The 25,522-nt window shown below is 45.8% G+C and overlaps 2 protein-coding genes across 5 annotated transcripts in view; one reads left to right on the top strand and one right to left on the bottom strand.

Annotated features, from left to right (window-relative positions):
• The window catches only part of extl2 (exostosin-like glycosyltransferase 2), a 35,159-nt gene extending 16,976 nt beyond the window's left edge, over positions 1–18,183 (bottom strand). The window contains exons 1-3 of one of the 2 annotated variants that reach the window (XM_072511371.1): positions 18,095–18,183; positions 15,703–16,115; positions 13,980–14,050 (exon numbers count right to left, since the gene is read on the bottom strand). In XM_072511371.1, the coding sequence (XP_072367472.1) occupies positions 13,980–14,050; positions 15,703–16,115; positions 18,095–18,099 (489 nt within the window). In that variant the 5' untranslated portion in view covers positions 18,100–18,183. Of the gene's footprint in view, positions 1–13,979; positions 14,051–15,702; positions 16,116–17,886; positions 17,946–18,094 lie in introns of those variants that run through there. The other variant, XM_072511370.1, reaches the window with a different exon arrangement.
• A 4,144-nt stretch (positions 18,184–22,327) lies between these two features.
• slc30a7 (solute carrier family 30 member 7) overlaps positions 22,328–25,522 on the top strand; it is a 100,744-nt gene continuing 97,549 nt past the window's right edge. For 2 of the 3 annotated variants that reach the window (XM_072511369.1, XM_072511368.1), the window contains exon 1: positions 22,637–22,738. Coding sequence is in view for 1 of the 3 variants with exons in the window: in XM_072511366.1 (XP_072367467.1) it covers positions 22,402–22,481; positions 22,637–22,738 (182 nt within the window). In the remaining 2 variants the exon portion in view is untranslated. Of the gene's footprint in view, positions 22,482–22,636; positions 22,739–25,522 lie in introns of those variants that run through there. The other variant, XM_072511366.1, reaches the window with a different exon arrangement.

Below are 25,522 nucleotides of genomic sequence, written 5' to 3'. Positions count from 1 at the left end.
TGCTGCTGCCTTTCCTATTTTCCCTTATCACTCTGTGAGATAGTCAAGGAATGGTTGCCACCGCCCGGTGAACCCCTGAGCCGAACCTCTTAGTGCATATTTTATCCGCTCCAGTTTTATAAACCCTGCCATGTCGTTGATCCAGCCCTCCACACCCAGGGGCCTAGCTTCTTTCCACATAAGTAGAATCCTTCGCAGGGCTACTGGGAAGCAAAGGCCAACAACGTCGGCCTCTCTCGCCTCCTGCACTCCCGGCTCATCTGCAACCCCAAATATAGCCAACCCCCAGCTTGGTTTGACCCGGACTCCCACCACCTTCGAGATCACTTTTGCCACACCCACCCAGAACCCATGCAATGCCGGACATGGCCAAAACATGTGGGTGTGGTTCGCCGGGCTTCCCGCGCATCTCCCGCACCTATCTTCCACTCCAAAAAACCTACTCAGCCTAGCTCCTGTCATATGCGCCCTGTGTAGAACCTTGAATTGTATCAGGCTGAGCCTGGCACACGAGGACGAAGCGTTTACCCTACTTAGGGCATCTGCCCACAGCCCCTCCTCAATCTCTTCCCCCAGCTCCTCCTCCCATTTTCCCTTCAGCTCCTCTACCATCGTCTCCCCCTCGTCTCTCATTTCCCTATATATATCTGACACCCTACCATCACCCACCCATGCCCCCGATATCACTCTGTCCTGGATCTCTTGCGCCGGGAGCTGAAGAAATTCCCTCACCTGTTGCCTCACAAATGCCCTCACTTGCATACAGCGAAATGCATTCCCAGGTGGCAACCCATATTTTTCTGTCAGTGCTCCCAGACTCGCGAACGTCCCGTCTCAGAACAAGTCCTGCAATTTCGCAATTCCTGCCTAGATTTAAATCCCCCATCTATCCTTCCCGGGTCGAACCTATGGTTGTTCCTTATCAGGGACCACACTGAGGCACTCCCTTATGTCGTCTCCACTGCCCCCAAATTTTCAGAGTTGCCACCACCACTGGGTTTGTGGTGTATTTTTTCGGGGAGAACGGCAACGGCGCCGTCGACAGTGCATTTAAGCTAGTTCCCCTACAGGACGCCATCTCCAGTCTTTTCCACGCCGCTCCTTCCCCTTCCCTCATCCACTTACATATCATGGACACGTTGGCGGCCCAATAATAATCACTTAGACTCGGCAGTGCCAGTCCCCCTCTGTCCCTACTGCGCTGCAGGAACCCCCTCTTTACTCTTGGGGTCTTTCCAGCCCACACAAAGCTCATAATACTCTTGTCCACCTTCTTAAAAAAGGCCTTTGTAATCAGTACAGGGAGGCACTGGAACACAAAGAGAAACCTCGGAAGGACCACCATTTTAACCGCCTGCACCCTGCCAGCCAATGACAGGGGCGCCATGTCCCACCTCCTAAAGTCCTCTTCCATCTGCTCTACCAGTCGTGCCAAGTTAAGCTTATGCAAGGTTCCCCAATTCCTGGCCACCTGGATCCCTAAATACCGGAGAAAATCTCTTCTTACCCTCCTCAACGGTAAATCGTCTATTCCCCTGCCCTGTTCCCCGGGGTGCATCACAAACAGTTCACTCTTCCCCATCTTCAATTTATATCCTGAAAATTCTCCAAATTCCCTGAGTGTCTGCATTATCTCAGGCATCCCCTCCACTGGGTCCGCGACATACAGCAACAAATCATCCGCGTATAATGACACCCGATGCTCTTCTCCTCCTCCAAGTACCCCCCTCCACTTCCTAGAGCCCCTCAGCGCTATGGGCAATGGCTCAATTGCCAATGCAAACAGTAACGGGGACAGGGGACATCCCGGTCTTGTACCCCTATATAGTCGGAAGTGGTCAGATCGTTGCCTATTTGTAATCACACTTGCCACTGGGGCCCTGTACAGGAGCTGAACCCATCTAATGAACCCCTCTCCAAATCCAAATCTTCTCAGTACTTCCCACAGGTAGTCCCACTCCACTCTATCAAATGCTTTCTTTGCATCCATCGCCACCACTATCTCCGCCTCCCCCTCTGGTGGGGGCATCATCACCCCCCCCCCCCCCCAACAACCTTCGTATATTAGCATTCAATTGCCTCCCTTTAACAAACCCCGTTTGATCATCATGCACCACCCCAGGGACAGTCCTCTATCCTCATCGCCATCACCTTGGCCAAAAGCTTGGCATCTACGTTCAAGAGGGAAATAGGCCTGTATGACCCGCACTGCAGCGGGTCTTTGTCTCTTTTCAGGATCAGCGATATCGTCGCCTCCGACATCGTCGGGGGTAGTGTCCCCCTTTCCCTAGCCTCATTAAAGGTTCTCGTCAGAAGTGGGGCCAGCAGGTCCACGTATTTCCTATAGAACTCCACCGGGAACCCATCCGGTCCCGGCGCCTTCCCTGCCTGCATGTTCCGAATTCCTTTTACCACCTCCTCCACCTCAATCTGCGCTCCCAGTCCAGTCATCTCCTGTTCCTCAACCTTCGAGAACTCCAGCTGGTCTAGGAAACGCATCATTCCCTCTTTCCCTTCCGGGGGTTGAGCCTTACATAGCGTCTCGTAAAATACCTTAAACACCCCGTTCACCCTCTCCGTTCCCCGTTCCATCTTTCCCTCCTCGTCTCTAACCCCTCCGATCTCTCTCACCGCCCCCCTCTTCCTAAGTTGTTGGGCCAGCAGCCGGCTCGCCTTCTCTCCATATTCACACTGCACTCCCTGTGCCTTCCTCCATTGTGCCTCCGCCTTACCCGTGGTCAACAAGTCAAAGTCAGTGTGCAATCTCCGTCTTTCCCTGTATAGCCCTTCATCTGGAGATTCCGCATATTGCCTATCCACCCTCAAAATCTCCCCCAACAATCTCTCCCTTTCTTGACACTCTTGTTTCCCCTTATGGAGATCAGCTCCCCTCTAACCACCGCCTTCAGCGCCTCCCAGACCACTCCCACCTGGACCTCTCCGTCATCATTAATCTCTAGGTACCTTTCAATACATCCCCTCACCCTTACATATACCCCCTCGTCCGCCAACAGTCCCATATCTAATCTCCAGAGTGGGCGCTGCTCTTTTTCCTCTCCTACTTCTAGATCTACCCAATGTGGGGCATGATCTGAAATGGCTATAGCCGAATACTCCGTTCCTGCCACCTTCGGGATCAGCGCCCTTCCCAGGACAAAGAAGTCTATCCGGGAGTACACTTTGTGGTCATGGGAGAGGAAGGAAAACTCTTTACTCCTTGGTCTGGTAAATCTCCAGGGATCCACTCCTCCCATCTGCTCCATTAAGCCCTTAAGCACCTTGGCCGCTGCCGGCCTCCTCCCGATCCTAGATCTGGACCGGTCCAGCCCAGTGTTGAAGTCCCCCCCCATTACCAACTTTCCCATCTCCAGGTCCGGGATGCGCCCCAGCATACGCTTCATAAAGTTCGCATCATCCCAGTTCAGGGCATATACGTTCACCAGCACCACCGCCTCACCTTGCAATCTGCCACTCACCATCACGTATCTACCCCCACTGTCCACCACTGTGGTCTTCGCCTCAAACAATACCCGTTTCCCCACCAGTATTGCCACCCCTCTATTTTTCGCATCCAAGCCCGAGTGGAATACCTGTCCCACCCATCCTTTTCTTAATCTGACCTGATCCACCAGTTTCAGGTGCGTCTCCTGAAGCATGACCACGTCTGCCTTTAGTTTCTTTAGATGCGCAAATACCCTCGCCCTCTTAATCGGCCCATTCAACCCGCTCACGTTCCACGTGATCAACCTGGTTGGGGGGCTCTTTACCTCCCCCCACCCCCCCCCCCCCCCTCGCTTGTCGACTAGCCATCCCCTTTTTTAGACCAGCTCCTCACCCGGTTCCCACGCACCCGCTTATCCCCCGGACGGTGCCCTCCCGTCCATCCCATCCCATCCCGTAACAGCTCCCCCTTCCCCTTAGCAGCAGCAACCCAGTTAACCCCCCCCCCAGATCTCTCTCTAGCTTAGTTGCTCCCCCCATATTGCTTCCGGAAGTCAGCAAACTCTGGCTGACCTCAGCTTCCCCCGTTTATCCTCAGCCTCCCATTATGTGAGGCCCCCTCCTTCCTGCGCCCCCTTTTCCCGCCACAATTTCCATAGCGCGGGAACAAAGCCCGCGCATCCCTCTCGGCCCCGCCCCTAATAGCGCAGCTCCCTCTCTCCTTCCCCCTCCCCTTCCCCACCGGCGCCCACATTTCTTCATGTCCCCCCCCTTCGAGGGGAAAGAAAATTTGCCCCCATCTGATTCACAGTCCCTTGCCACCACCTCGCTACTTCATTTCAAACACTCATTCTCAAATCTAGTCCAACTTCTCCTCTTCAATAAATGTTCACGCCTCCTCTGCCGTCTCGAAGTAGTGGTGTTTACCCTGGTGTGTAACCCACAGTCTTGCCGGCTGCAACATTCAGAATTTCACTTTCCTCTTGTGGAGCACTGCCTTGGCCCGATTGAAACGCGCCCTCCTTCTCGCCACCTCCGCACTCCAATCCTGATACACGCGGATCACCGAGTTCGCCCACCTGCTGCTCAGTGTCTTTTTCGCCCATCTCAGGACCATCTCCCTGTCCTTGTAGCGGTGGAACCTCACCACTATTGCTCGAGATATTTCTCCTGCCTTTGGTCTTCTCACGAGGACTCGGTACGCTCCCTCCACTTCCAGGAGGCCCGTCGGGGCCTCAGCTCCCATTAAGGTATGGAGCATCGTGCTCACATACGCCCCAACGTCCGCTCCCTCTGCCTCTTCGGGAAGACCCAAGATTCTTAAGTTCTTCCCCCTCGAGCTATTTTCCAGGGCTTCCAGTCTCTCCATACACCTCTTATGCAGTGCCTCGTGCGTCTCCGTCTTCACCACCAAGCCCTGTATCTCGTCCTCGTTTTCGGCAGCTTTTGCCTTCACTCCACGGAGCTCCATCTCTTGGGTCTTCTGTGCCTCCTTTAACCCCTCAATCGCCTGCAGCATCGGCGCCAGCACCTCCTTCTTGAGCTCCTCCACACATCGCCGGAGGAACTCTGTTCCAGGCCCCATACCAACTGGCCGCCCTCCGCCGCCATCTTGCTTCTCACTTCTCTTCTTTGCCGCTGCTCCAGAGGATCCTCCACAATCTGGTCACTATGATCTCTTCTATCCATTCACATCCAGGGAGACTCCCTTCTATGTCGCCTCACAGTGGGTTTAGCCTTCGAAAATTGCCGTTGGGGCTCCCGATAAGAGCCCAAAAGTCCGTTATAACGGGAGGTGCCGAAACGTGCGACTTAGCTGGTCATCGCCGCACCCGGAAGTCTAACTACATCTTTATGTAGTCCAGGCCAATAAAAATGTTTCTGGATTTTAGCTTGAGTTTTCCTTCTTCCCAAATGACCTCCCACTGGTACCTCATGTGCAACTCGCAACACCTCCTTTCTATACCCTACCGGCAATACTACTTGATGAACTTCTGCCCACTTTTCATCCGCCTGCATATGTACAGGTCTCCATTTTCTCATCAAGACATCACTTTTACGGTAATAACACTCTGGTATACTCTCAAATTCCTCTTCCGTATATGCTTTCTGATATATCCGTTTTATTTCTACATCTTTCTGTTGTAACTCCGCCAATTTTCCTGACCTAAAAATATCTGCCTCATCCTCCACCTGTTTTTGTTCTTTTTCAACCATCTGATCAAATATAGTTTCTGATAATTGCACTTCAACTTCATCTTCACCCATTGATTTCCCCTCGTCTTAACCTGTGACTTTGCGACCTTGTTACTACACAATCCGGAAAAATCCCAGGATATTCGTCCTTCAACACTTCAGTTGACTGATTTTCCAATGGCTTATCAACCACAGTAGGCATCATTCCCACCTGCGATCCAGCTATATCATGACCCAAGATAAATTGTATTCCTGGACAAGATAGTTTATCTAGTACTCCTACTACCACTTCACCACTCTTCACTGGACTTTCCAACCTTACCTTATATAATGGAACGCTACTCCTCTCACCCTGAATTCCACATATCACCACCTTTTCTGACAACATTCTTCCCAAACTATATAATTCCTCATCTCTTTCCATTAAAGATTGACTAGCCCCTGTATATCTTAAAATTGTGACTTCTTTACCTGTTTTACTGATACACATGAGTAAACTTTACCCACACAAGTAAATTCTTTAAAGACATCTGGCACCTTCTTAACAATTACTTCTTGAACAGGCTGTACAATCATTTGCACCTCCTTCGCTTCCCTTGGGCTTTCCTTTACCACTCTAACAAACCCCACTGTCTTATCCTGTTTTACCATATCAGCCTTCCCAGTGCTTTTCTTCAACCACCAACACTGTGACTTTACATGGCCTAGTTTATTACAGTGACAACATTTGAAACTTTTCATTTCTTTTCCACCCTCCTGGATTTCCTTTTTAATCTGAGGAACACTCTCTTTATTGTCTCCCATCAGATCACCTTTACCACTTGAGTATTTCTCATGTTCCCAGTTTCTATCCCTCACCGGCTGAAACTGATGTCGGAAACCAATCTTTGATTTATGAGCTAATTCATAATCATCTGCCATTTCCGCTGTTAATGTCGCAGTTTTAACCCTCTGTTCTTCCACGAGTTCTCACTACATCAGGAATTGAATTTTTAAACTCCTCCAAAAGTATAATTTCTCTGAGAGCTTCATACGTTTGGTCTATTTTTAAAGCCCTTATCCACCTATCAAAATTACTCTGTTTGAGCCTTTCAAACTCCATGTATGTTTGACCAAATTCTTTCAATAATTTTCTAAACCTTTGTCTGTAAGCTTCAGGCACTAGCTCATATGCACTTAAGATGGATTTCTTCACCTCCTCATACGTTCCAGCTACCTCCTCCAGTAGTGATGCAAACACTTCATTAGCTCTACCTACCAGCTTTGTTTGAATCAGTAACACCCACATGTCCTGTGGCCATTTCATTTGTTTAGCTACCTTCTCAAATGAAATGAAAAAGGCTTCCACTTCCTTCTCGTCAAACCTTGGCAGTGCTTGAATATATTTAAAGATTCCCACCAAGCCTTCGACTATGACGCTCTTTCTCACTATCCTCATCACTATCATCCAACTGTACGTTTCCCTTCACGTCTGCCAATTTTAACTGATTGTCATGTTTCATGGCCATTTTCTGAAGTTCAAACTCACTCTCTTTATCTTTTTCCCTGATCTGTATCTCCCTTTCTTTTTCTTTTTGTTCTGCTAGAGCTATTCTTTCTTTTCTCCTTTCTTCTCTCTCCTTTTCTTTTTCCTCTCTCTCTCTGTCTCTTTCTTTTTCCTCTCTGTCTCTTTCTTTCTCCTCTCCGTCTCTTTCTCTTTCTTTTTCCTCTCGCTCACTCTCATATGGAAGCCACTTTAATTCTTTCTCATGTTCCATTTGTTTAATTTGCAACTGAATTTTTGCCATTTCCAATGAATCAAACTTTATCTCAGGCAACTTTAAATACTTAACCACGGCCATAATTACCTCATCTTTGCGCATTTTGTCAGATACGGTTAACTGCAATGTTCTTGCCAAATCGAACAGTCTGCTTTTCGTTTCCGTCCGTAAAGTACTACGTGTGACATTCTCCACCCCCAAAAACTTCTGAGCCTCTGAAAGAGCCATTGTTCACAACACTCTCCCCACTTAAACTAAAATACCACACCGGAAAAGCAACAATCCTTCACTGTGTTTAAGTTCACAAACGCCAATCCAATAAATAGACTTTTATCCCCCTCGAGCCCCCAATTGTTATGGGGGAGGCATTTTCAGAACACCAAAATGTATCATGGAGTTCAACCAACCTCTCCCTTTAATGGACTTGTTGCATGTCCTAGCACACGCTTTGTCCCGAGGTGTGGGATTATGGACACGTGGATTTTTAAACACAAAACACTGTTTATTCCATTAACTCAACTTAACATCTTAAATAAACATTGGATCTCTTAACACCCCTTACTTCAAAGATAACTCAGGAAATTTTGCAACAATAAATACTTCCTTAAAATGTTCCTTCAAACTTCCAAGAGACTCAACACCTTTAAACAGTATCACATCAGGTTAAAGGATATATATATACTTTCTGTAGAATGGCAGAGATAGATTAGCTTGGGTGACTTCAGCTCCAGCACTTTGCTTTCTTCATGCAGCTCTCTGGAAACCCACAGACAAACCCACGCTGCTTTCTCAAACCTGGCTTTCTCCCTTCAAGCAAATCACAGCAAACCAGAACTTCTCAAGCTGCTGTCTCAAACTGGCTTTCTACTTTTAAACTGCTCTCAGCAAAACCAGCCAGGCACTTTTTAGCTGCTCTCAGCAAAACCAGCCAGGCACTTTTTAAACAAACTAAAAACCTGCAAAATTAAACTGCAAAATGGCTGACCTGACCTCAGCCCCACCCATTCTCTGACATCACTCTTTTCTTAAAGGTACATTGCTTAAACATCCATGTCTTAAAAGTATTCTCACATGACAGGGTGCTCTCAAACCTATCAGGAACCGCCTCTGGGCGATCAACGAAGCAAAGGCTACAACATCTGCCTCCGCACCCGTTTCCAACCCTGGCTGGTCCGACACCACGAATATGGCCTCCCGAGGACCCGGGTCCAGTTTTCTGTGCACCATTTTAGAGATTACCCTAAACACTTCCTTCCAGTAATCCTCCAGCTTTGGACAGGATCAAAACATATGAATGCGGTCTGCTGCCCCCCCCCCCCCCCCCCCCCCCCCCCCAACGTTCACCCATATCTTCTACCCCCTCAAAGAGCCGGCTCATCCTCACCCTTGTAAGGTGCGCTCTATACACCACCTTCAGCTGTATCAGCCCCAACCTCGCGCACAAGGTTGATCCCTTCTAGAAGTGCCTTCTCCTCCTCCAGAATAGCACGGTAACCGCGATACTACCCCCTTCTCCAGTCCCTCTGTCATCTGCACCGCTTCCAGCAATGTGGAAGCCGACTCTACTGGGAAGATCTGTATCTCCTTTCTGGCAAAGTCGCGATCCTGCATGTATCTAAATATTTCCCCCTGCTTCAGCCCATACTTTGCTCGCAGTTCCTTCAATCTCCCAAAACGACCCCCAAGAAATAAATCTTTTAATGTCCTCATTCCTTTCTCCTCCCATCTCCGAAAATTTCCAACCCACTTCCCTGGCTCAAATCTATGGTTCCCCCGAATCGGCATTTCCCTTGACCCTGCCCCAAACCCAAAGTGCTGTCGAAACTACCTCCAAATTCTCAACAAAGCTATTACTACCGGACTCCCTGTGTATCTCCCCGGGGCTGTCGGGAACGGCGCTGTCACTATCGCCTTCAATCCCAACCCCCTACCCAAACTCTCCTCCATTCTGACCCACCCCCTCTGACCCAGCTCCTTACCTTCTCCATATTCACCGCCCAGTAATAATACATCAGGTTCGGAAGTCCCAAACCCCCTGCCTGCCTTCCTCTCTGTAGTAGCACCTTTTTACTTCTGGCCACCTTTCCTCCCCATATGAACGAGGTAATCATCCCTTCAATCTCTCTTAAAAAATGCCTTTGGCAGGAAAATCGGCAGGCATTGAAAAATAAACAGGAATCGCGGCAGCACATTCATTTTAACCGCCTGTACCCGACCCGCCAGTGACAGAGGGAGACCATCCCACCTTGCCAGATCAGCATTCACCCTCCCCACCAAACTAGAAATGTTGTACCTAAGGAGCCCCTCCCAATCTCAAGCAACCTGCATCCCCAGGTATCTAAAGTGAGTCCCTGCCTTATGGAATGGCAGCCCGCTCACCCCTGCCCCCACCTCTGGCCAAGACACCACAAAATATTCACTCTTGTCTAGATTTAATTTGTACCCCGAGAAAGACCCAAACACCCGATGCAGCTCCAATATTCCCCCTATTGTCACACTTGGTTCCGACACGTATAATAAGTCATCAGCATATAAGGACACCCTATGCTCTATCTCCCCCACACTATCCCTTTCCATACCCCTGAACTTCTTAATGCTATGGCCAATGGCTCAATCGCACTGGCCCTCGGCTCCTTATATAATAGCTTGACCCAGTCCACAAATCTGGATCCAATTCCAAACCGCTCTAGAATTCCTATCAATTCTACCCCCATTCTATCCTGTCAAACGCTTTCTCGGCATCCAATGCCACAACCCACCTCTGTTTCCTTCCCCTCCGCCGGTACCATAACCACATTCAATACCCTTCTAACGTTTGAAATGTGCTGCCTCCCTCTCTCGAACCCCGTCTGATCTTCACCTATCACCTTCGGGAGGCACTCCTCTAGCCTACCTGCCAGTACCTTTGTCAATATTTTTGCGTCCACGTTTAAAAGTGATATGGGCCTATACGACCCACACTCCGTCGGATCCTTATCTTTCTTAAGTAACAGGGAAATCGATGTCTGCCCCCAGAGTTTGCCGTAACACCCCCTTCCATATCGCCTCATCAGCGGTACCAGCTTATTTTAGAAATTTTTATAATATTCCACCGGAAACCCATGCGGCCTTGTCACTTTCCCCGACTGCATCCTCCCAATCGTATCTTTTATCTCCTGCTCCAGTATCGCCCCCTCTAATATAGCCCTGTCCCCCTCCCCTAACCTCGGGTACTCCAGCCCATCTAAAAATTCCTGCATTACAAGGCCCCTCAGAGAATTCCTTAAAGACCTTGTTAATCTGATCTGGAGCTACCACCAACTTCCCTGCCCTGTCCCGCACCTGGACAATTTCCCTTGCCACAGCCTCCCTACGGAGCTGACCCGCCAACATACGGCCCGCCTTCTCTCCATGCTCATAAACTGCCCCCCCTTGCTCGCCTCAATTGGCATACCGCCTTCCTGGTAGATATTCGGTCAAAGCTCGCCTGGAGTTCCTTCCTTTTTTCCAACTGCACTGGGTCCCTATCTTCTGCATACCTCCTGTCTACCTCCAGCAACTCATCTATTACCCTCTGATGTTCCAACCTCTCCTCTTCGTCTTGCCTAGCCTTGAACGGGATCACCTCACCCCTCATCACCGCCTTTATAGCTTCCCAAACAACCGCCTTTGACACCTCACCTGTGCAGTTAAAACCTACATATTCGATTACTTTTTCAATTTTGTCACAGAACCCTCGGTACTTGTTGTGTTTGTTGTTTATATAAATGCCGTAATAAAATATTTTTTCAAACAAAACGGCCACCGCTAGTAACTTTGTCAAACCCAGAGTAGAATACCTGTCCCACCCATCCCTTCGCCAACTTAACTGATCCTTCACCTGTAAGAAGCTCACCTCCGCCTTCAAACTCCTCAGGTGCTCAAAAACCCGGGACCTCTTAATCGGCCCATTTAACCCCACGATGTTCCACATTACAATTCTTACTGGAGGCTCACGTCTGAACTCCCCTCTACCATCCACCATCATCTCCCTCTGGCTCTGCCTCCTGGAATGCCATTCTAAATCAGGCCCATCCAAGGTGCCCCCCACTTTGTCTGTGACCACGCACAGTCTCCAACTCTGCCACGTCGCAATTCCCCCACCCCCACCCCCACCACCTGACCACCTCGCCCAGTCTCCTCCACCACCTCACCTCCGTTCACCAGCATTACCAGTGTGTCAGCTTCCGCTTGAAGGCCCCCCACCACCCATAGATAAAAAACAATCAAAGTCAGAGACCACCCTGTGATGATATGCTTAAGTAATCATGTAAACAGTGACAGATACGACCTCCAACCAGCAGGTGGCAGTAGAAAACAGCCACTTCACCTCGGGGAGTCTGGAGATAGTTGTCATATTGGATATTCACATTTGTAGTAGCTCTTAGATAGTTTATAACAGTTAGTAGATTTTGATAATTTTCTTATGGTTATCTAGCCCACGTTATTGTTTAGCAATAAAACATTTTTAAAACATTTTTTTATTATGGCATATAGAATTTTCAAGAGGTAAAAGAACAACAGAACAAATAACACCCACCCAACCAACAACCAAACCCAGCCAACGTGGCTTACATACACAGTTCCCCAACCAAAAAACATTTAAGTAGTCACGGACTAGACGTTCTCCAAAGCACTTATTCCAACCGGCCAAGCACCAGAACGTAACAACCCCTCAAAAAGAAAAAGATCACAGACGGTGGGGGGAGGGGGCAACCCCAGTACAAACTTAACTCCCCGAAGTACAATAATATAAACAAACTAAAGAAAAGAAAACCTCCCACCCTCTGGCAACACACAACAATCATAACCTCCAACCTTTACAGATGCAGCTCCTCCATCTCACACCAACTCTCAGTTCTTCCCCAGTTTATGATCCCTTGTAAAGTCATTAGCCTCTTCTGGTGTTTTGAAATAGTACTTCCAGCCTTCAAAAGTGACCCACAGTTTCGCCGGGTACAACACCACACACCAGATATGCCTTCGGTACAACACCGCCGTGGTCCTGTTGAATCCTGCAAGCCTCTTTGCCAGCTCCGCACCAATATCCTGATATATTCGGACACTGTTCCCCTCCCATTCACAGTCTTGCTTCTCCCTGGCCCATCGTAGGATCTTTTCCTTCTCCATGAATTTGTACATCCACACAATCACTCCCGCTCTCGGCCTCTGCCTTAAAGACCTGTGGGCCATGTCCACCGCTGGGTGCTTATCCAGCACTCCCTGCTCCACCAGCCCGGAACACATCCTTGACATGTATTTTGTGGCACTTGTTCCTTCCACACCTTCTAGCAACCCCATAATCTTTAAGTTCTGCTACCTGGATCTGTTTTCTTGCTCATCCACCGTCACCCTCAGCAACTTACGTAAGTCCCCCAGGACCCCCACCTCCAAGGACACGGTCCGGTCACTGGTCAGCCACCACTGTCTCCACCTCTCGTACTTTCATTCCTTGTGCTTCAAGGCACTTCTCTACACGGTCCATCGATCCTCACAGAGGTGCTAATGCTCCCTCGATAGCCTTTGACCAATCCCCAAACATCTCCTTCCTTTGCTGTCGAAATTTATCTTCTTCTCTGTATTGTTCCAATTTTAGTATATGTGCTGCCGAAGCAAGCACTGTCAAAATTCATCTTTGATGAAGGCCATCAAACTGTTCCATCTGGGACTTTCCTCACTGGCCCCCTCTGCCATATTGACAATTGCTGCTGCACCACAGGTCCTCTCAAGTTCCTTAGCCAGGTCTTTGACTGTTGTTTGCTGGGTCTGGTAGTCAGTACACATCCCATTCCTGGGGAGAACCTCTCCCTCTGCACCTTCAGCACCAATTTCCTTCCAGAGCTACTCCACTAACTGGTATAAAGTGCCCAAACCAACGCCTTTGAGCCGGAGATGCCGTGTGCAACCATGCGTTCCATGGCCGCCACCGCAAGTTCCCAACATTCAATGTTATTTGGGAACAACGGGCATCTCAGAGTTCAGGAAACGTAGGTACTTGGGAACAAACAGGTAACTTCTTGTAATACTGTGTGTGTACAGTCATCAGCATAGTTAAGTGTACTGTTGTAGTGTATTATAGTCCTGATTGTGTGTTTAAAAGTTAATAAATATTCTTTTGATCACAAAACAACTGGACTATTCCTCCTTGGCTTACATATCTTTTCTTGCAGTATATCAAATTAGAAATATTCACCACTAAGAACCGGTGTTCCAAATTACCCTTCAGGCTTTTGAGATACCCTTGCATTTAACATCAGTGAGGTTCTTAACAACACTAAGCAAGATTTGTTGTTAAATCAAGGTGAAAGAACTTGGAAAAAGTTACCTTCAAATAAGCAACTATCAAACAAGTCAGGAAAATATTTAAAAGCAAACCTATTGCACTGAGCAGGCATTAATCAGCAGAGATGTCTAAAACTGACGCCTCACTCTTTTTTAATATTATCCAGACCATCACTGGATAAAATTGATTTATGGTTCCTCACAAAATTTATTTTATTCCTTGGTGCATTCTGCTGCCTGAAACAGCCACCCACCCAGTCCAGAAAACATTTGGTCACATACCTGCCACACTGAGTAGGCAAAATCAAGATCATAGGCGCTAATTAAAATATCATCATCAAGCATCAAGACAGCTGGAAAAAAGGGAAATTACATGAAAATGTTGCTTTATAATCAAACAAATAATTCTACAATAGATTTAGACAATAGTTCACAAAAATATTCCAAAAGGATCAAGGAGAAAATGCAAGTATTTGAAATACAGAAGTACAGAAGACCATTTTCCAAAAAGTTGGTCTAGTTTTCACTGGTCTCAGCTTGATTTACTCATCAATCAATCAATCTCGAATAACGACGAATCAGAATACAAGAGGGAGATAGAGAACCTAGTGGAGTGGTGTAACATCAGCAATCTCTCCCTCAATGCCAGCAAAACTAAAGAGCTGGTCATTGACTTCAGGAAGCAAAGTACTGTACACACCCCTGTCAGCATCAACCGGGCCGAGGTGGAGATGGTTAGCAGTTTCAAATTCCTAGGGGTGCACATCTCCAAAAATCTGTCCTGGTCCACCCACGTCGACGCTACCACCAAGAAAGCACAACAGCGCTTATACTTCCTCAGGAAACTAAGGAAATTCGGCATGTCCACATTACCCTTAGCAACTTTTACAGATGCACCATAGAAAACATCCTATCTGGCTGCGTCAAAGCCTGGTATGGCAACTGCTTGGCCCAGGACCATAAGAAACTTCAGAGAGTCGTGAACACCGCCCAGTCCATCACACAAACCTGCCTCCCATCCATTGACCCCATCTGCACCTCACGCTTCCTGGGGAAAGCGGGCAGCATAATCAAAAATCCCTCCCACCCGGCTTATTCACTCTTCCAACTTCTTCCATCGGGCAGGAGATACAGAAGTCTGAGAACACGCACGAACAGACTCAAAAACGGCTTCTTCCCCACTGTTACCAGACTCCTAAATGACCCTCTTATGGACTGACCTCATTAACACTACACCCTGTATGCTTCATCTGATGCCGGTGCTTATGTAGTTGCATTGTATGCCTTGTGTTGCCCTATTATGTATTTTCTTTTATTCCCTTTTCTTCCCATGTACTTAATGATCTGTTGAGCTGCTCGCAGAAAAATACTTTTCACTGTATCTTGGTACACGTGACAATAAACAATTCCAATCCAATCCAATCTTTGCTCTAGAAATGCATTTACTTTTTGAACACATTTATACTCCCCATTTAATGGCCTCCTGTGACAGCAGTTTTTGTTTAGTTATTCGTTCACAAGGTGTGGCATCACTGGCAAGATCAGCATTTATTGCATCTGTCTAACCTTTTTATGTGAAAGGTTTTTGCCCTGCTTACTCCAAACTATCTAAACCTTAAATGTATGTTCTTGTTCTTGGATCTTTCACCGTAGTGAAACAATTTGTTTAAATTAACTTTTGTTAATTATAATCATAATGTTGAAAACACAAGTTTGGTGACATTGAACCCACTTCTGCAAAAATAAACATCTCTACATCACCAACTATTTCTCAGAAATTAAATTAAAATACGATGAAAAACAGATGTGGACTGTAACTGAGGAAAGATTAGAAAGACACCTTTAGAGAGGGAGTCCAATGCAAAGTTTTCATTAAACACAAGTTACAAAAATACACTCTAATTTAGTTTTTAAGAGCACTGGGGAAAGAACAGGTAAAAACCAGATGTAGCTAATTCAGCCCAACAATAACATAATAACGTTTTAACATTTCACAAAACCTTACCTTTGGTTTCCAGTTCCAGAATCGGCTCCAGTCGGTTCCGCATTCTATTCACAGTCTGTTCCTTAAAAACTACAGGGATGGGATGTGGCCCCAGTGAATCCCACAAGTCTTTGGGGACTTTTATTCCAACGCTATTCCATACCACAATGATTTTGTGTAGATTTGGAATGGCCTGATAATGATTCAGCAGTTTAAGAAGCAGGTCTGTCCTGTTGTAGGACTGCATGATAATGGTGAAGGAATTTTGAGCATCAGTTCTCTGGTCAACCTGCTCCCTACGGTCAACAACAGCTCCACTTTCCACAACTTTGGGCAATAACATGGTCAGAGCAGCTCCAACAATAAAGACAATTAGGACAGCCATCACTAAATAAGAGGGAAGTGTTCTGCCACCAAACAGTCGCCTTGTAAATCTGTGGATATCAAGTACAATATTGAAAATAATTGAATGGTAAACTGTGCAGGCTCCTAACCACCCATCTGCTGCATCCAAGATAAAATTCCTAGACCTCTTACCATTTTGCTGAAAGACAAAGAGAACATAAGTAATTCAATAGACAAAATCATTATGGATAATAAAAGTTTACTTTTTAAAATATCTTAATCCTCTTCAGCCCCATCATCAAAAATTAAAACATAGGAATATGTTACAACAGCGGGTCCCAAACTTTGGATTGCAAGGTCCCCCCTCTTCCAGGGCAGCAATGGTGATTGTGGAGAGAGCTCTCTGGTAGGACAGTCCTGAACTCACTGGATCGATGCTGACAAACAGCAAAGGGGTATATGGAGAGCTCAAAATGCCCTTTAACCTTAGGAAGCACTTCCATTGGTGAATGCCAAACAGACCTGGGATGTTTATGTACCAACTTGGCACAGGCCGAGACAGACACCCAGTCACTGTGTAGGAAAATCGAGGAAGTCATGCGGCTGAGCCAGGAAGGTGAGTGGAAGCTTCTAGAAGGCAGTTCACCACAAACGTCTCAATGGCAAGTGGGGATGAGCAATAAAAGGTCCATTAAATATTTATTTTAAATGTTCATAGCTCAACTCGGGGTCAAGTATGACAACAAGATTGTGAACAGTCTGGTTTAGCTTCAGACAGTTGCCAGGGAATGAGATGGGATTAGTGATGAGGGAGTTTGTAGTGGAGACTGAAGACAATGACTTTAGTCTTTGCAATATTTAAAGGAAATTTCTGCACATCCAGTACAGGATGTCAGAAAGGCAGTCTGATAATTTTAAAGACAGTGGAGGAGGTGAGAGGTGTGGTGAGGTAGTTGGGTGATCTCACTATTTGTGGAAAGTGACATTGTTTTCAGATGATTTTCCAAATGAGCAGCATGTATTTGAGAAATAGTAGGGGGCAACGGATAGATCGATTTGTGGGGGGGGGGGGGGGGCGCAGCTGAGGTAACAGTGCACAGATGGGATGAGAAGTAATTGCAGCCAATTCTCAGATTACAATTAGACAGAGAAGAATAGATACAGCATTGTTTGGCAGGCTGTTTATAAAGATAACTCTGATGGACTGTTATGGAACTGAAACATTAACACCTCTTCTGTCTACATAGATACTGCCTGAACTGTTGAGTGCATCCAGCATTTTCAGTTTGTGAAAGATCACCATCAACATGTTCTCACCCAACATCCACACGTGTTGCAGCAGGAGTAGCTGTGCTGTCTAGTTGAAATCACTGACCAGCCATAGCTTGGGTACAATGAGAGTTTCAACCACATACAGACATTTTTTGAAGTGCATTTACTTGTCTTGCATGAATGAATGCAAGGCATTTTCTACTAAAGCTAGTGCAGATGGCTGAAACAATGTAAACTGTAGCCACGCTTGGACATAGAGGTATTTTTATTGGATGACATTGGTGGAGGGGAGAGGCTAAGTAAAGCATAGAAGCCAGTAACAGTTTATGGCCGAGTACATAAAGCAATGATTGACTTATCAAGCCGCCATAGTTCCTCTACCTGAATTTCTACGGCATATTTGTTTGTAAATAAGCTTTCAAAGAAACATGGCTTGTTGCACTGGGATACAAGCAACCAAAACCACCCAAGACGTGAAAATGGAAAAATAAACTCAGGTTATGTACAGGAAAAGCAAAAATAGAATAAAAATCGTGGGGCTTATTTATCGACAAGGACGCGCAGCAATTAGTTAGAGACCAGAACAACCCTCTCAACATAGCCGAAATTTCCCGTCTCTCTGCAGCCTCCATAGCAGGCCTCAGCCCCGCGGCCCTTAAACCCACTCCTCTGATCTTGAGTAACGGCGAGAGCTTCATCCGTGACAGGCCGAAATCTCGAACTGGAGGGAGCGATGTTACAACGGAAAGCCATGTCTGTGCTTCCACCGCACAAATCTGGCAGCCGCGGTTCTCACCTCATTGCAGCAGCGACCCCGGCCTACACTCACTGCCAGTGAGGCGACTGCCACCTGAGCCGGCAGCGCGCACGCGCGACAGCTGGCACGGGGGGGGGGGGGGTGTCTCACCTGGTCCGATAGCGCGCATGCGCCGCAGCCAGCCGGCGCAGGTCTCTCACCTGGACCGACAGCGCGCACGCGCGTCAGCCAGCCGGCGGAAGACTCACTTGGACTGACAGCCCGCACACGCGACAGTCAGCCCCCAGGTATCTCACCTGAGCCGGTAGGGCGCATGCATATTCCATCTCAATTCCCAATTCATTTTTACCAATTTAGGCGCAATCTAACAAGGCCAATCCACCTACCATGCACATCTTTGGGCTGTGGGGCCGAAACCCAGGCAAACACAGGGAGAATGTACAAACTCCACACAGACAGTGACCCGGAGCCGGCATCGAACCTGGGAGCTGTGAGGTAGTAATGCTAACCACTGCGCCACTGTGCTGCCCATTCCACCTCAATTCCAGCATGGGGGCAGCACGTAGCATTGTGGATAGCACAATTGCTTCACAGCTCCAGGGTCCCAGGTTCGATTCCCGGCTTGGGTCACTGTCTGTGCGGAGTCTGCACATTCTCCCCGTGTGTGCGTGGGTTTCCTCCGGGTACTCCGGTTTCTTCCCACAGTCCAAAGATGTGCAGGGTAGGTGGATTGGCCATGATAAATTGCCCTTAGTGTCCAAAATTACCCTTAGTGTTGGGTGGGGCTACTGTGTTATGGGGATAGGATGGAGGTGTGGACCTTGGTAGGGTGCTCTTTCCAAGAGCCGGTGCAGACTCGATGGGCCGAATGCCTCCTTCTGCACTGTAATTTCTATGATTCTATAATTTCAACTTCTTTGTTAAACTTCATGGAGTAGTTAGACCACAGAAGGAGGCCATTCGGCCAGTTGTGGCCCTCTTCAAGAGCAACTCACCTTTCAAATTCCCTTTTCAAAGGCATGATTGAATCTGTTTTCATCATACTTTCAGGCAGCACATTCGCTATGTAAAAAGGGGGTTTCTCATTTCTCTGTTACTTCTTTTGCCGTTCACCTGAAATCAATATCCCCTTTCGATCCTTCACACTTCTATGCATTGAATTTCATCTGCTATTCATCCACCCATTCAACCAGACTGCCTCTGTTCTCTTTAAGTCTCCATGCAGTTCATCGTACTTCCTAGAAAATAGTAAAAATACATAAATCACAATTTCACACTTCGATTCAGTCCACAGACAACAAAATTCTCTGCAGTGCATCGTGGACACATAATATATTATTTAAGTATATATGTTTCATTCTTTGTTATAGTTTTATAATCCCCTCAAAGAAGTGGCCACTGTTGTCTAATCTTTGGTGAGTGACACTGGAGCAACCCAATGCATCCTTCTTGGTTATTCTAGAAAAGACAGGTGACTAATCTTAAACAATGAATGGAAAGTTATACTGGAAATACCTAAACCCACCATTTAGCTACCCATTTAACTCTTCATTGGGGTTCCAGGTTTTGTCAGGGGAAATTTAAAGAGGTATTTATCCTAATAACATTGCCCCAAGCAAAATTAACCAAACCAAAATTGTTAACAATATTCTGTGATTGCACCTGTGGTGCTTCATCCCTCCTTATCCGACATTTAATTTATTGTCCAACTATCTTGGACTGTTCTTGCTTGGTTTCTTTTCTACCTTGCCATTAATAGCTGATGCATCTCCAGCAATGGCTTCTCTTCCACTCCTGCATCATTAATGCTCTCCAAGAAACAACTTTTGCACCCCTTCCCTCTTCATCGACAAGTGTTCCTCAGCGACAATAATAACTCCTCCTCAGTTAAACCTGCAATTATCCAATTAACTACTGTGATTTTCACAAAGTTGCTTCTTCGAAAATGTAAAATGGATGCATTCAATGTTAGGAAATCTATTAAACTTCAATGCAGTGTTAATGTAAGCCTACTTGTGACAATAATAAAGATTATTCAATTAGATATGATACTGGCTCAGACAATTTTGCTTTCTGGTTCCTTTGGCTCTGATCATGAAAATATTTAGGTTTAATCCTTTTGTTTATTGGCTTGTCTTTTTTTTCTTTCTGTGTTGTAAATGACTGCTTTCTCGAGTACAAAAAACATGTGTGCTACCTATGAGTAAAACTCAGAAATTTACAACTGGACTAGTAATCCAGAAATCCAGACTAATAATCCAGAAAGCAGGAGTTCAAATTCCACCTTGGTAGTTTGGGAATTAGACTTGAATCAATAGCAGGTATCTGTAAAAGTGACCATGAAGCTGTTTGATTGCTGTAATACCTCACCTAATTCATTAATGCCCTTTAGAGAGGATGATCTTTGTAATGCAGTGAGATTGCAATCCGTAAGATTTATCTCAATTGTATCTGTCATTTTACATGTAATTTATAGTTTATATTTGACAATTTTGCTGTTAATTCATGTTTAATTCATGGTTATTGTGGATGTTGGCGTATAGGACAGATGGTATTAAGTGGTTGCTTTGTTGACTCTTGTACAGTAAAATTCTCCTGTTTTAACTCATGGAATTCTGAGGCTTTATTCTTTTAGTAAATAACTGGAATTTTGAATTTAATCTACATTAAAACAAAATATGGGTCTCGACTGAGATCATAACCAATCCCTTCCCATGGTGTGATGCCAGCACTGAATGCACTACACTAAATGGGTCCAACTTGAGCCTTATATAACTATAGCGTAACATTTAACTCTTTACTTTCCAATCATCTTGAAATAAACCCCAAATTCCTATAGCCATTTATTTTTTTATTTAAATAAATTCAGAGTGCCCAATTCATTTTCTCCAATTAAGGGGCAATTAGGCGTGGCCAATCCACCTACTCTGCACAATCTTTGGGTTATGGGGGTGAAACCCACACAAACACGGGGAGAATGTGCAAGCTCCACAAGGACAGTGACCCAGAGCTGGGATTGAACCTGGGATCTGGCGCCGTGAGGCATCAGTGCTAACCACTGCACCACCATGCTGCCCTCCTATAGCCTTTTAAACTATTTTTGTACCTGCCCAGTAGCTTTTAGTGATTTAAGTTCTTCGGACTACAAATCACTGCTTCTTTGCAGTTTAAATTTGAAACCATCTTTTTCGGTGAAAAGCGGATGACCTTAAATTCCCTTCAAGGGCAATTAGGAATGGGCAATAAATACTAGCATTTCTAGTCATGTGGCATGAATCAATCAAATTGGAAAGTTGATATTTTTAACCATTTCCAGTTCCTAACTTGAAAACCTTGAATCTGTTATTTAAAAAAACAACCATAGGGCAGCACAGTGACTCAGTGGTTAGCACTGATGCCTCATACCGCCGAGGTCCCAGGTTCGATCCCGGCCCTGTGTCACTGTCCGTGTGGAGTTTGCACGTTCTTCCCGCGCCTGCGTGGGTCTCACCCCCACAACCCAAAAAATGTGCAGGGTAGGTGGATCGGCCATGCTAAATTGCCCTTAAAAGGAATAAAATAATTGGATACTCTAAATTGATATTAACATAAATAAAAAAATACAACCAGAACAGATCATTGTAAATGTTGGAGTCTTATCTTGTGGATGAACTCTACTTTGCTAGAAGTGTGATGGAACTTCTATTCATAACACTTGATTTCTTTTGACACAGTTCCCCCTATCAATTCTGCAGGAAACAGAACCATTTTCTATTGCAGAGGTAGGTTTGGCATGTTAATTCTTGATAGTGCAAAATTGAAAAGCATACAGTATCTTCCAGTAAGTACTTTGATTTTAATATTTAAGCAGTGTACATAAAACATTTCCAAAATAAATTATTATTGGCTTTGACTGCTCCATTGTTGTACATTTCAAAATGGCAGAAAATGAATTTTAAAAATGTCATAATTCTGCATCTTCGAGAGGTGCGTTTCAGTTCTACCCTCAGGAAATAAATGTTGGTCTTTTCCCATTCAAATATTTTTAAACCCGCAATTATAAAAATTGGATTTGTGTTTTATTTCGTGATAAAATACTGTATGGAGCTGCAGTTTAAGTTATGTCAAGGTCATGCTCCTCTGCATTCCTATTGCAGTTGCATTCAGAATGAGCAGCAGGCTTGAAAGTTGAATGGAAAGACAATGGTAGCATTGTCTGTTGTACGGCATTGTACTGCTCCGCCGAGTACTGCCGTACGGCACTGCGCTTGCGTTCTGCTCGCTGTACGGCACTGACCGGAAGTTGCAGCAATCTGCGAGAGTCAGTGCAGTTGCCGTGGAGCGGCAGCCGCGGCCTTGACTTCACCATGTTACCCCTTTCTATAAAGGACGATGAGTATAAGCCACCCAGACTCAATTTGCTGCGGAAGGTCTCGGGCTGGTTCAGGTAGGCACCTGGAGCGGACTGGGGAAGGAGGCGCGGGGAGGACCGTTGGACACGGTGAGCGCGGCCGGCTTCACTGGCGGGCCGTGCGCCTGGGGTCTGGGTGCCAGGCTGCCTGTGTCTGTCCCACTGACTCCATTTCCCTTCGCTTCTCCTAGATCCATCCTGTCGGACTCCACATCCCGGAACCTCTTCTTCTTTCTGATGCTGAACCTCTCCTTTGCTTTCGTCGAGCTGCTGTACGGGATCTGGAGCAACAGGTGAGAGCCGTGGGCAGAGTGGGCCCAGCCCCGCTGCATTGCCACGTCGCGTTTCTTTGGAGGAAGTGGGGGGAAAAGCTACGGGCCGACTGTACTTCCCCATTGCCAGGAACGAAACAATCCCGTCCACACACCGGTGGGATCTGTTGCTGGACCAATAATGACAATATAGTGTTTCACTTGGTTCTGGCATATATGTGAGATAATTATTAGATGTGTAAGAAATAGATTTAATTTAGTGCTTTCTTTAATAATCTTATTGGTATCACAAGTAGGCTTACATTAACACTGCAATGAAGTTACTGTGAAAATAAATGTCATTTCAATGTTCCACAATCCATCATAACTAGTTAGTCACTTGTGGAACATAGTCACTGATTTGGAGATAACCCTGGCAACTTAATTGTATATAGCAGCCATCTAATCTGTTTGGGTTGAGGAATCCGTGCTGGCCTGGCCACATGAAGTCTAGATGTCCCAAAAAGCATTATGACCTTTTGAAGGGTGTTAAATACCTTTTGAAGGGTGATGGTCACTGTTGTGATGTCAGTAACATGGCAGCCAAGTTGCACATAGCATTGATGTAACAAATTTATGATATTGATTGAAGTGTAAGTATGGTCTGGACACCAAGGAGCACTTTCCTTCGCTCCTGTGAATTGGTGTCAGGGATCATTTATGTCCCCCACTTGACCGATCAGGCCTGGTTCAATATCTGATCAGAAAGAATAAAACATTCTATTAGTCATCAGCATTGCACTGAAGTGTCATCCTAGACATCTGATTAGGTTCCTGGAGTTGGGCTTGAACTCACAATCTTAAGGAAAGAGTGTTACCAAATGAACCACAGCTGCCATCTGATTTTTCTTTCCTTGTTTGCGAAGCATTAAAATACAAACAAATTACAAAATAGAAACATACAGAACGTAGAACATTACAGTGCAGACCATTGAGCCTAGCTAGCCTCTGGTGGAACTTAACCTCACTGGGAGCAGACAGATCCAACCATATTTACCGACCTGCTCCTGTATCTGTTTGTCAAAGTAATCTTGAATATGGAGAGGGTGGGAAATTATCAGAAATTAATGAAGGCCAGAATTTATAAAAAGCGCAGTGCACAAGAACATCCTGCAAGGGAAAGACCAATCAGTAGGCCATATTTAAAAGCTTTGTACCTAAATGCATGTAGTATTCAGAATAAGGTCAATGAGCTGACTGCACAAATAGAGACACGTGGGTATTATCTGGTGGGAATCATTGAAACATGGTTGCAGAAGGACCGGACTGGGAGTTAAATGTCCAAGGGTACTTATTCTGAATGAATAGACAAGATAGAACAGTAGGTGGAGTTGCTTTATTGGTTAAATATGACATCAAGGGCAGCATGGTGGTGCAGTGGCTAGCACTTCTGCCTCACGGCACCGAGATCCCAGGTTCGATCCTGGCTCTGGGTCACTGTCCGTGTGGAGTTTACACATTCTCCCCGTGTTTGCGTGGATTTCGCCCCACAACCCAAAAGATGTGCAGGGTAGGTGGATTGGCAGGTTAAATTGCCCCTTTATTGGAAACAATGAATTGGGTACTCTAAATTTATTTTTAAATGACATCAAGGCTGGATTAAGAAATTATCTTGGCACTAAGAGGCAAAATGTTGAATTGGTCTGGGTGCAAATAAAAACGAGGGAAAAAATCCATGGGAGTAGATTTCATAGAGTGTATGACATATTGTTTCTTCGAGCAGTATGTTATGCAACCAACCAGGAAGTAGGCTATTTTAGATTTCGTATTATGTAACAAAGATGGGTTGATTAATAGTCTTCTCGTTCAGGACCCTTTTGGAAGGAGTGATCGCAACATGCTAGAATTCAGATTAAGTGAGAGGGGACAGAGTGCCATACTAGTGTTTTAGCATTGGTCAGAGGTAACTATACAAGCCTGAGGAAAGAGTTGGCCCAAGTAGACTGGGCACAAATAATTGAGGGTAGGAAAGTTGAGGAATAATGGCGGATGTTCAGGAAGAAATTAAATACCTCTCAACGTATATTCCTGAAAGAAAGCGGAATTGTAAAAGGGAGAAAAATGTTTTGTGTGTGGCTAAGCAAGGAAGTCGAGGAAGGCAAAAACTAGTGCATACCATACTGTAAAAGCCAGTGGTAAACTGGAGGATTGGAAGAACTTTAAGATTCATCAAAAGGCTGCTAAATATAAAATCAAAAGAGTGAAAATGAACTTCAAAAGGAAACTAGCAGAAGACCTAAATACTGATACCAATAGCTTCTATAAGTATATAAAGAGGAAGAGAATAGCTAAAGTAAATGTTGACCTTTTTAGAGAACGATACTGGTGAGGTAATAATGGGGAACACCGAGATAGTGGAGGCACTGAACCAATATTTTGCCAAAATCTACAGTTAATGCAAATGAACTTGGTGCAATAACCATCATTAGGGAGACGGTATTGAATAAACTAACGGGATTAAAGGCAGAAAAGTCTTCGGGACCTGATGGCCTGCACCCTAGGGTATTAAGAAAGGTGGCAACAGAGACAGTGGTGGATGCATTGGTTATGATATTTCAGAAATCCTTGGATTCTGGAAAGGTCCCGGTGGATTAGAAACTTGCCAATGTGACGCCCCTATTCAAAAAGGGAGAGAGTCAAAAAGTAGGAAACCAAAGACCGGTGGTGGGGAAGTTGCTAGAATCAGACATTTAAGGAGGAGATGACTGGACATTTGGAAAGACCAAGCTCGATCCACCAGTGTCAGCATGGTTTTATGAAGGGTAA

The sequence above is a fragment of the Scyliorhinus torazame genome, chromosome 7 (assembly GCF_047496885.1).
Source record: "Scyliorhinus torazame isolate Kashiwa2021f chromosome 7, sScyTor2.1, whole genome shotgun sequence".
Lineage (NCBI taxonomy): Eukaryota > Metazoa > Chordata > Chondrichthyes > Carcharhiniformes > Scyliorhinidae > Scyliorhinus > Scyliorhinus torazame.
This window is presented reverse-complemented; position numbering and strand designations above follow the sequence as displayed.